This window comes from Danio aesculapii, chromosome 7, assembly GCF_903798145.1.
Source record: "Danio aesculapii chromosome 7, fDanAes4.1, whole genome shotgun sequence".
Classification (NCBI taxonomy): domain Eukaryota; kingdom Metazoa; phylum Chordata; class Actinopteri; order Cypriniformes; family Danionidae; genus Danio; species Danio aesculapii.
The window spans coordinates 651,708-664,855 of NC_079441.1; the positions used below are offsets into that span (position 1 = coordinate 651,708).

The 13,148-nt window shown below is 36.8% G+C and overlaps 1 protein-coding gene across 10 annotated transcripts in view; it reads left to right on the forward strand.

The window, feature by feature from the left end:
* nrxn2b (neurexin 2b) overlaps window positions 1-13,148 on the forward strand; it is a 550,373-nt gene that overhangs the window by 504,479 nt on the left and 32,746 nt on the right. For 9 of the 10 annotated variants that reach the window (XM_056460822.1, XM_056460831.1, XM_056460825.1 and 6 more), the window contains one exon: window positions 2,088-2,177. The exons of the other annotated variant lie outside the window; for it this stretch is intronic. In XM_056460822.1, the coding sequence (XP_056316797.1) occupies window positions 2,088-2,177 (90 nt within the window). The remainder of the gene's footprint in view (window positions 1-2,087; window positions 2,178-13,148) is intronic. 10 annotated transcript variants of the gene reach the window in all.

Genomic DNA, 13,148 nt, shown 5'->3' on the forward strand with positions numbered 1-13,148 from the left:
TCAGAATATAACTATAACATAGCCAGAATATAACTATAACATAGCCATAATATAACTATAACATAGACAGAACATAATCAGAATATAACTATAACATAGCCAGAATATAACATAGCCAGAATATAACTATAACATAGCCAGAACATAATCAGAATATAACTATAACATAGCCAGAATATAACAATAACATAGCCAGAACATAACCAGAATATAACTATAACATAGCCATAATATAACTATAACATAGCCAGAACATAATCAGAATATAACTATAACATAGCCATAATATAACTATAACATAGCCAGAACATAATCAGAATATAACTATAACATAGCCAGAATATAACTATAACATAGCCAGAACATAATCAGAATATAACTATAACATAGCCATAATATAACTATAACATAGCCAGAACATAATCAAAATATAACTATAACATAGCCATAATATAACTATAACATAGCCAGAACATAATCAGAATATAACTATAACATAGCCAGAACATAATCAGAATATAATTATAACATAGCCATAATATAACTATAACATAGCCAGAACATAATCAGAATATAACTATAACATAGCCAGAACAAAACTGTAACATAGCCTGAACATAACTATAACATAGCCAGAACATTATCAGAATATAACTATAACATAGCCAGAATATAACTATAACATAGCCAGAACATAATCAGAATATAACTATAACATAGCCAGAACATAATCAGAATATAACTATAACATAGTCAGAATATAACTATAACATAGCCAGAATATAACCATAACACAGCCAGAATATAACAATAACATAGCCAGAACATAATCAGAATATAACTATAACATAGTCAGAATATAACCATAACACAGCCAGAATATAACAATAACATAGCCAGAACATAATCAGAATATAACTATAACATAGTCAGAATATAACTATAACATAGCCAGAATATAACTATAACATAGCCAGGATATAACTATAACATAGCCAGGATATAACTATAACATAGCCAGAGCATAATCAGAATATAACTATAACATAGCCAGAATATAACTATAACATAGCCAGAATATAACTATAACATAGCCAGAATATAACAATAACATAGCCAGAACATAATCAGAATATAACTATAACATAGCCAGAACATAATCATAATATAACTATAAAATAGCCAGAACATAATCAGAATATAACTATAACATAGCAAGAATATAACTATAACATAGCCAGAATATAACTACAACATAACCAGAATATAACTAACATAGCCAGAACATAATCAGAATATAACTATAACATAGCCAGAATATAACAATAACAAAGCCTGAACATAACTATAACATTATTCTGGAGTGTGTGTGTGTGTGTGTGTGTGTGTGTGTGTGTGTGCGTGCGTGCGTGCGTGTGTGTGTGAGAGAGAGAGAGTGATAATTCCATCAAATAACATTTGTTTTGATTTACATTTGTTCTGTTTTCATGTTACCTGTAGTTTTGGGAAATGAGTTATTCAGCATGTTGTGTCTGTCGTCTTCATCTTACAGCATTCTGCAGGAGAAACCTCATGAACAGGAGTAATGTTTGAGGATGAGAACGATCAGTGTGTGTTCTTACTCTGAGCTGAAACTGAAAACATCTTCCTGCTCTCTCTCTCTCTCTCTCTCTCTCTCTTTCTCTCTCTCTCTCTCTCTCTCTCTCTCTCTCTCTCTCTCTCTGTCTCTCTCTCTCTCTCTCTCTCTCTCTCTCTCTCTCTCTCTCTCTCTCTCTCTCTCTCTCTCTCTCTCTCTCTCTCTCATCAACACCTTTCTAATGTCTTTTTTCCTGAAGAGCTGCAGTATGTTGTGTGTCTCCTGCACTCCTGCTGTTCTGCAGTGTGTGTGTTTCCAATCTCCAGCCTCTAAACAGACTCATAAATCTGCTTAACTCCTGTTTTAAACCAGAGTTGACTGTCTAACCATTAAACTGAAGCCTCGAGGGTGCTAAATCTGATCTTAAAGTTCATAACCTGCTGGCGCTCTCTCTAACCTTGACCTTTGACCTTCCTGATTGTAACCTGTTGAATCTGTTTGTTCTTCAAAGGGAACTTTGATAGTGAGCGGCTGGCTATTGCTAGGCAAAGAATCCCGTATCGACTCGGTCGGGTAGTTGACGAATGGCTACTCGACAAAGGTAATTAAACAGCACTAATGAACTACGCTCTGTCTAATGACGCTAACATAACAGCGCTCTGGAGAAAGTGCAGCCCAAAGACGCAGAAATGAAACCCGTTACCTTCAACACTGCTCAGTTTGAGCTCATGTAGATATATTTATGTGGACATATATGTACTTATTCTGATGGCTGAACAATAACTGAGACAGATACAACATACACAGATTTACTATATACACTTGAAGATAAAATTATTAAACTAACATGTGCAGTTTATTAAAATAATATAATATATGCAGCTCATTAAAATAATATAATATATGCGGCTCATTAAAATAATATAATATATGCGGTTCATTAAAATAATATAATATATGCGGTTTATTAAAATAATATAATATATGCGGTTCATTAAAATAATATAATATATGCGGTTTATTAAAATAATATAATATATGCGGTTTATTAAAATAATATAATATATGCGGTTCATTAAAATAATATAATATATGCGGTTTATTAAAATAATATAATATATGCGGTTCATTAAAATAATATAATATATGCGGTTTATTAAAATAATATAATATATGCGGTTCATTAAAATAATATAATATATGCGGCTCATTAAAATAATATAATATATGCGGTTTATTAAAATAATATAATATATGCGGTTTATTAAAATAATATAATATATGCGGTTCGTTAAAATAATATAATATATGCGGCTCATTAAAATAATATAATATATGCGGTTCGTTAAAATAATATAATATATGCGGCTCATTAAAATAATATAATATATGCGGCTCGTTAAAATAATATAATATATGCGGCTCATTAAAATAATATAATATATGCGGCTCGTTAAAATAATATAATATATGCGGCTCATTAAAATAATATAATATATGCGGTTCGTTAAAATAATATAATATATGCGGCTCATTAAAATAATATAATATATGCGGTTCGTTAAAATAATATAATATATGCGGCTCATTAAAATAATATAATATATGCGGTTCGTTAAAATAATATAAGATATGCGGCTCATTAAAATAATATAATATATGCGGCTCGTTAAAATAATATAAGATATGCGGCTCATTAAAATAATATAATATATGCGGCTCGTTAAAATAATATAAGATATGCGGCTCATTAAAATAATATAAGATATGCGGCTCGTTAAAATAATATAAGATATGCGGCTCATTAAAATAATATAAGATATGCGGCTCGTTAAAATAATATAAGATATGCGGCTCATTAAAATAATATAAGATATGCGGCTCGTTAAAATAATAAAATATATATGCAGCTCATTAAAATAGTCTAATATATGCAGTTCGTTAAAATAGTATTATATATGCAGTTCATTAAAATAATATAATATATGCGGTTTATTAAAATAGTATAATATATGCAGTTTATTTAAATAATAGATGCAGTTAAAGATATAAAATTATTAAAATAATATATGCAGTAAAATATTAAAATTATCTATATGGTTTATTAAAATAAAATATGCAGGTGAAGATAAAGTTGTTTAAAATGCATTTAAACATAAGTTATTAGCTTTCCTCTTAAATTTCAATCATTTTTTATTTAAATATTTCCCCTTTTTTTGTTCTTCTAGAGAAAGTTTTAATTCTTTTAGTTAGGCTGGAGTAAAAATATGCTATTTTAAAAGCATTATTAGATGGTCAATATAGAAATAATTAATATGTTTTGATATGTTTTGATAATTAACAAACCACTGTTGTCCAATAACTTACCTAATTACCCTAATTAAGCCTTTAAATATCCCTTTAAGCTGAATACTAGTTAATAAATAGCTAGTAAAATAAAACATCTTATAAGTCCTGGGAAATATGTGAATGAATAAATGTACATATAACAGGACGGCTCTAAAACTGCTTTACAAATTATATAAATACACAATAGAAACTTATTTTAATATATTTATATTTTAAGTTATGCTAATTTTAACTGGTGTAATGTGCAACACTTGGAAAAGTAATTGTAGTTTAAATCTTCAGTGAGCAACACAAACGTATGAGTTATTATTGTGGTTTAAATGACATTTAAAGGGGCAGTTCACCCAGAAAATGAACATTTCCTCATCAGTTTCTCACACTCAGGTCAGGTGATTGTAAACTTTTATGAGTTTCTGTCTTCTGTTGAACACAAATAAGATAATCTGAAGAATGCTGGAGGAACAGACATTGATGCCCACACAGAAATAAAAATCAGTGAGCTCTATTTTAATGACGTAGGTGCAAAGTCTAAAGCTCATGGTGCAAAAGCATTAAGGTCATGTCTGAATCCATGTTTGCTATTGTAAGGATAGATAAATCCGCCCGGTGCATGGTCTAACAGGGTTGTGCTTATTCTCTTCATGAGGTCTGGGTGTGTTTGAGCATAACGTGCATTAAACCAATCAGAGTCTTGTCTCTCATTCCCTTTAAGAGTCAGTTGTATCACTCCATGGTGCATTTGCTATTTACATAGCGACTTTATAAATGTAAAACTGAACGCTTCACTAGTGAGAAAACAGTTAAACAGAGCATCTGCAGCGCGAGGTTAAAGAACGAGCCTCCTCCATTCAGCCTCTTTACTTTCTCTTTACTTTTACTCCTCACTTTACTCCTTTACTTTGGTGTAGTGAGGAAACGGTGGAAACTCACTCCACTGAACACATCCATTAGCCCACAGATTTAATTTCCTTTATTCAGCACAAAGATTTGATCAAAACTCTTTCTAAATTCTGTTCTAAGTGTTTGGACCTGCATAGACGCATAACTAACACACTCTGCTGGACTTTACAGCAGCTTTTACTTGGTCAATGGTGCTGTTGGTCTATTTCAGCTCCTCAGAATAGCAATGCACCAACAATGGGTCTTAACACACCTCCTTTATAGACCAGCACACACATGAGTCCACAGAGTGGCAAAAATGAATTTACTAATTAAACAATGTGAAGCAAAACATGTAAATGACAGTTGCGCTGCTCTGAAAATAGCAACACATCATGCCAAACACGTCTTGCACCTTATTGCGCCGGGTGTATGATAGAGCCCTACAGTATGTCTGTTTCTCCAGCATTCTTCAGAATATCTTCCTTTGTGTTTAACAGAAGAACCTCATGATGACAGAATCTTCCTATTGGTGGGTGTACTGTCCCTTTAAGACTCGTTTAACTCAATTAAATAGTCATCCATTTTGTATATGCAGTGTGTATAATCAGCCATCATCTGCTCTGCTGTGACATATATGTGCACATATATTCATATCCGGCAACCGCAGACATGAGCTTGTGTGTTCAATGTGATTTGCATATATGGCCATATTTGGGCATTGTGAATCTGAAAAATGAGTTTAATGTTGAGGCGTGTGATGGACTGCACTTCTCCAGAGCTTTAACCTGAGCTTATAACCCTTCATAACCTCCCTGTGTGCTGATCGACCTCAGTTAAAGGGACTCTATCTCAGTGCTTGACCACCGCTAAATTCACCACGCTAACCCCTCTGAGCAGACGCTTCCTGTTAGCTGCCAGTTTCACTTTCTGTGTGACACTAGTTCACTTCCTGTTGGCCTCTAGTTCATTTCATTTCCTGTTAGACACTTGTTCACTTCCTGTTAGAAGCTAATTCACTTCCTGTTAGCTACTAGTTCAGCTTCCTGTTAGTCACTAGTTCACTTCCTGTTAGACACTAGTTCAACATCCTGTGTGCCACTAGTTCCGCTTGCATTTAGATGCTAGTTTAACATGCTTATATGCTAGTTCACTTACTATTAAACAATTGTTTACTTGCTGTTAGACACTAGTTTAACTTCCTGTTAGCCACTAGTTTACTTCAGTTCCTGTTATATGCTAGTTCAACTTCCTATTAGATGCTAGTTTACTTCCTGTTAGACACTAGTTTAACTTCCTGTTAGCCACTAGTTTACTTCAGTTCCTGTTATATGCTAGTTCAACTTCCTATTAGATGCTAGTTTACTTCCTGTTAGACACTAGTTTAACTTCCTGTTAGCCACTAGTTTACTTCCTGTTAGCCACTAGCTCACTTCCCCACTAGTTAATACCCTGAAAGCTATTAGTTCGTATTCTATTAGCTTCTAGTTCACTTTCTGTTAGCCTCTATTTCATTTCCTGTTAGATGCTAGTTCACTTTTTGTTAGCCACTAGTTCAATTCCTATTAACTGCTAATTTACTTCCTGTTAGCCTCAAGTTCACTTCCTATTAGCTGCTAATTCACTTCCTGTTAGCCACTAGTTCACTTACTATTAGCTACTAATTCATTTCCTTTTAGCCTCTAGCTCACTTCCTATTAGCTGATAATTCACTTCCTGTTAGCCACTAGCTCAATTGCTGTTAGTCATTCGTTCACTTCTCCACAAATTCACTTCTTGCCACTAGCTCACTTCCCCACTAGTTAATTTCCTGATAGCCATTAATTCATATCCTGTTAGCTTCTAGTTCTCTTTCTGTTAGCCTCTTTTTCATATCTGGTTAGATGCTAGTTCACTTTTTGTTTGTCACTATTTCACTTCCTATTAGCTGCTAATTCACCTCTTGTTAGCAACTACTTCACTTACTATTAGTACGTTTCCTGTTAGATTCTAGTTTTGCTCTTCTTAGCAACTAGTTCGCTTCCCATTAGCTGCTAATTCACTTCCCGTTAGCCACTAGTTCACATTCTATTAGCTGCTAATTCACTTCCCGTTAGCCACTAGTTCACCCCAGAGGAGTGTGTCTGCCCTAAGGGTTAACGGAGGATTTACTGACAGGAAACAAACGCAGAAGTGAGCTAACCTTCGCCTCAACGCTCCGCTAAACCCTGAGGGTTGACGCTCTCTTCACCAAGCTGAAGCCCTCAGTCATAAACCTGTTTCTAAACGCACATAACTGAACCCAGATCAGACCAATACTGCGCATTACCCATTAAACAGCGCCGCACTAACCCACGTTTCAACCAATCGCAGAAGCTCGATTCTGTGCCTGGAGATTCTGCTGAGCGAATCAAATCCGTTGAAGGAGTTGTTTTGGATCGTCTGCGGAGAGAATAAGGTCCCTTTAACATCTAGATGTCTGAGAGTAAATGATTCAGTGTGTCAACCCTCATCTGTCTGTCTGTCTGTCCTTTTCACACTGTGTGCCCTTGAGATGTAAAGCTACATGACGTAAACATGGGTCTGTGATTCATCATTCTGCTCTAATTCTGAATCATTAGTAGCAGGGAAGTGAATCTTTTCAGAGTTCACAAAAAATTAAACAATAAAAAATCTCAAGTGCGAATCAGTAGCGTTTCCGTCCAGTCATTAGAGTGACCGGTTGTAGGAGTGGTAACCTAGCAACCAAGAGTAAACAAGGCAGCATAGTGAGGTCATGCGTGATGTTCGATGTGTCATGAGATTATTTGTCAAAAGTATTTGTGAATTAAGAGATTTTTAATCCGAATTTCCACCAAATCCAGGTTAATTTAGTAATATTAACATGATCAAATACTCCTCCATGTCATCTGAATAAAACTGAAATTGTACAATAACGCCTCTAATGCTTATTATGTGCATTTCTGTCTGCTTGTTAGAGTGGCCGACTGTAGTATTGGTAACCTAGCAACCTATAGTAAATAGGGCAAGTGTAATGGTTGCTATTTGATGAGTTTATCTGGCAAATAATAATTACGAATTAAGTGATTTTTACTTACAGTTTGTAATTTACGACACATCCAGGTTAATTTAATAATAGTAAAATGATCGAATACACATATCCAAGTCAATTTAGCAGGGCTAAAACCCCAAATACAAATGATGTGCATTTCTGTTACGTTGTTAGAGTGGCTAACTGTGGTATTGGTAACCTAGCAACCAACAGTAAACAAGGCTAGCATAATAAGGTCATGCGTGATGTTCGATGTGTCACAAGATTGTTTGTCAAAAATATTTGCGATTTTAAGAGATTTTCATTCAGAATTTCCATCAAATATCAAAAAATGATCGAATACACTTCTCCACGTCAACTAAATAAGACTCAAATTCTACTATAACATCTCTAATGCTAAATATGTGCATTTCCGTCTAGTTGTTAGAGTGGCCAACTGAAGTATTGGTAACCTAGCAACTGTAAGTAATTAGGGTTTATCTGGCAAATCTTTTTTTCCTAAGGGCGTTTTATTGACAATTTGGCATTTACGACACATCCAGGTTAATTCAATAATATTAAAATGATCAAATTTAATAATATTATGATCATCAAATACTCATATCAAAGTCAATTTAGCAAGGCTACAATTCAAAATACAAATTGTGTGCATTTCCATCACGTTAGAGTGGTTGACTGTAGTATTGGTAACCTAGCAACCAAGAGTAAACAAGACAAAAATAATGGAGTCACATGGGTGTGATGTTCACAACATCAGAGTTTAATTATGGAATGCATTTCCATCTCCCATTATTAACATTAAACCTTTTTTCAAGTCAAATCCTCCTCAAGCAAACGTAAAAACTGTTGCGACTTAAGAAATTCATGTTCGTAGTTTTGCATTTCCATCATTCGTTTCTCATGCATTATATCAAAATATGCATTAACACAGGCTGATAAGGACCCAGCTAATAACTTTAATTGAAGGCAATACAAAAGTATTGTCGTCTTTAATCATACTGGAGAATTGAGGAGAACACTTTCAACAAAAACAATGGTTTTTCATGTGCTGGAGATCTGCAACGCCTCCTTTCATAAAACAGTCAGGATAAACATTTTGGAGTTTTGTTTCATTTCTTTCAATTTGTTTGCTTATAATTGTTTTTCCAAATGTGTGTATCTCCACGTGTGCAGCTCTTTTTATTTAGTTTTGAGCAAGACAGCAAGTGTGTGTGATGATCAAGAGCCGTGGTATCCAGAGTAATGTCAGCAAACCACCAAGAAGAAGAGCCACATCCAACAGGAGGAACTGTGGACACCAGAGGAAGCTGTCTGAAAGGGACGTCGGGCTGATAACCCTGATTTATCCAGAACACATCAGACCACAGCTGCCCGACTCACTGCAGGATGACATGTGCAGCTCGACTCTCCTGTTTCCAGCAGAACTGTTGGTCTGGAGCCCCACAGTGTCAAAATACATGACCGACTGCTGGAGACAAACCTCCGCTCACTTATGCCAATGCCAAACGCCGGTTTCAGTGGTGTAACAGTGAAGATCTGGAGCTGTGGACAATGTGAAACATGTATTGTTCTCTGACACCTTCACTGTCTTTCCCACATCTGGGAGAGTTACGGTGTGGAGAAGCCCCGAAGAAGCGTCCCACCCAGACTGCTGATGCCCAGAGTGAAGCATGGGGGGATCAGTGATGGTTTGGGCTCAATAACATGGCATTCTTGAGACCCAATGGTGGTGCTAGATGGGCACTGGGTCACTGCCAAGGACTACCCAACCATTCTGGAGGATCATGTGACCCAATGGGTCAAACACTGTATCCTGAAGGCGGTGGTGTGTATCAGGATGATAATGCAGCAATACACACAGCAGGACTGGAGACAGAGGGGTGTTTTGGAGGAGCGAGTCAGGAAAGGTTTTCCTCCAGCAGCATCAGTAGTGACCTGAACACTAGTCTGAAGAAGAACAGCTCAGAATCCCTCTGGCCGCTGTGCAGGACTCCTCATGTATTTCTCATGTTGTATCTGACCAACTGATGCTGTATTGGCTGCAGAAAGAGGTCCTACACCATTCCAATCAGTTATTGAGCTCTAAAACCAGGGGTTATTGGACAATAGCATTTCTAGGACTGACCAATCAGAATCAGTTATTCCACAGAGTGTTTTATAAACTGGTCAAGCATGAGGATATTTATTTATTAATTATGTATCTACATCACGTGTAATAATCTGGACTGCTCATCTCTGTCACACACACACACACACACACACACACACACACACACACACACACCGGATTACTCTGGTAAACTTGACTGTGATCACACAGAACGTTCCAGAGCGCCGGTGCAGTCGGAGTTATAAATTCAAGATGGCAGCAGCTGAATGAAGAGGAAAAGAAGCCTTTAACAGCTCAAATGTCTGTGTGTGTGTGTGTGTGTGTGTGTGTGTGTGTGTGTGTGTGTGTGTGTGTGTGTGTGTGTGTGTGTGTGTGTGTGTGTGTGTGTGTGTGTGTGTGTGTGTGTGTGTGTGTGTCTGTGTGTGTCTGTCTGTGTGTGTGTGTGTGTGTGTGTGTGTGTGTGTGTGTGTGTGTGTGTGTGTGTGTGTGTGTGTGTCTGTGTGTGTCTGTGTGTGTGTGTGTCTGTCTGTGTGTGTGTGTGTGTCTGTCTCTAAACGTCCCGCAAGAGAAACACAGGCCGAGATTACAAACAGCCGCAGCGCATTGATTTCTTCTGTGCTGTTTATCTCTGCTGCTGAAGAAAGACCTCAGTGGGAAACTCTGGCGCAGAACACATTTGTTTTACAGCAGAAGTGCGTCTAAATCACGCCGCTTCTGCTCCGTTTCAACACTTTTCTCTTTTAAATGACTCCAGAGAGAAACAGCGCCGGCTTTTCTATTCGACAGATTCTGGAGAGCTCAATCCTGTCCTGCAGAAACACTCTGGACTCCTGACTGAAGCATCATCCGTCACAACACATCATTTACACTCAGTGTCTAATGTGCATCTACAGTTCTCCCCCAGTTTCTGTTTAACAGAGAGCAGATTTCTTCAACACATCTCTGATCATAACAGTGTTAATAACTCATCTCTAATAACTGATTTATTTTCTCTTTGTCATGATGACAGTAAATAATATTAGACTAGATATTCTTCAAGACACTTCTATACAGCTTAAAGTGACATTTAAAGGCTTCACTAGGGTAATTAGGCAAGTCATTAGACTAAAATAGGGCTGCTTGACATTGGTAAAGAACTGATATTGCCATATGTAGTTTTTCTGCATCAGACACTGCAGTATGAATATCATTTCACAGGAGGACTTATAACTCTATTCAGAAAACTTGATGATCATACATTGATTGTGATGGTTTTGTAGGCTAGTGAATCTGCACCAAAATAATAACCAAGTTACACTCATAAATGAATAAAATAGACCAAATATATGCATGAATGTTACTGACAGTGGAGTCTGGCAGTACTGAGACACATATGACATGACACAGGATTATCAGATCTAAATGTTGACTACTGCAGTCTTCAATAGAGAAATAATTCAATAAAATTCATCTGTCTTAATCATTTGATTACAAGTTTAGAGTGAATTTGAAGCTTGAAATGGTATATAATCATAGACCTTTTACAAATCTTTCATGCTTTTAGGGTTAAACTGTGTTCTTTACTGTGTTATCTGGTTAATTTCAACACTAACTCTTCATTGCAGATCCTGTGATGGGACTATTACACATTCACACATGCTAATACACTACACTACCTGACAAAAGTCTCATCACCTATCCAAATTTCAGGAATAGCCAATAATAGCTGGACTTCCAGTTGATGATTTGGTATCAGAAGTGTCTTATATGAAAGGTAAAGGCCTCTAGATGAGCTCAATATAATCTGATCATGTCTTGATGTTGACTGATTTGATTAGGACAGTAAGGTCTGACTCTGCTTAGACTAAAGTCTGCTCACTGAACCTTCAATAATGTCCAGTATAGAATATGTGCTCATGCTGCAGTGGAAACAGAATGAATATTGTGTCTGACTCCATCATGAGCTTGGAGGACTGCATCCATACATCTCTGCAATGACTCAAATCACTGATTAATAAAGTCATCTGGAATGGTGAAGAAAGCCTTCTTGCAGGACTCCCAGAGTTCATCAAGAGTCTTTGTGTTCATCTTCAACGCCTCCTCCTTCATCTTACCCCAGACGTGCTCAATAATGTTGATGTCTGGTGACTGGGCTGGCCAATCCTGGAGCAGCTTGACCTTCTCTGCTTTCAGGAGCTTTGATGTGGAGGCTGAAGTATGAGAAGGAGCGCTATCCTGCTGGAGAATTGTCCCTCTCCTGTGGTTTGTAATGTAATGGGCAGCACAAATGTCTTGATACCTCAGGCTGTTGATGTTGATCATCCACTCTGCAGATCTCTCACACGCCCCCATACTGAATATAACCCCAAACCATGATTTCTCCTTCACCAAACTTGACTGATTTCTGTGAGAGTCTTGGCTCCATGATGGTTCCAGTAGGTCTTCTGCAGTATTGGTGATGATTGATGCAGATCAACAGATGATTGATCAGAGAAATCCACCTTCTGACACTTTATGATCAACTAGAAGTCAAGTTATTATCTGCTGCTCTCACAACTGAGCTCCACCACAAGACTTCTGTCAGGTAGTGTATGTAATCTAAAGCCCTGATCAAATATAAATAAATCTCTTAAGGAGGCTAATATTGACTTCAGAAATATATATTTTTAAATATAATTCCAGCCAAACTAAAATAAATAAGTTTCTCCAGAAGAAAGATATTGTAGGGAACACTGTGAAATGTTGTAGGGAATGTTTGAAGAAGACCTGATGTTTAATTCCGTCTTCAACTCAATATTCAGACTCATCAAACACTGAACTTTATTTTGAAGACGGATCCCCTTAGCAACCATCCAGTAGACAGACAGTGAGCAGCTGCATGGCGACACATTAAGAGTCCCCTTAGCAACAGCTGAAGTCCCCGGCAACCGCTCTGATTCCCTCCTGATCTGAGTTTTGATGAGTTTGGTGAAGCGTCGTCAGAGGATAAATCTGCTGGGGCAACATTACACACACACTCACACACTCTCAATAACAGCTTCATGACCACAGGGTGAAGACACGGGTCAGCTGGTGCACACTCACAGTACATACACACGAGTGGCTCAAACTGTAATTACAGAGGACTGATCGCTGTAAACCAGTGTGCTGTTTTAAACACAAGGCCATACTCTCCTCCGATTGGTCAGTTGAACCACTCTCCTCCGATTGGTCAGGTGAATTAC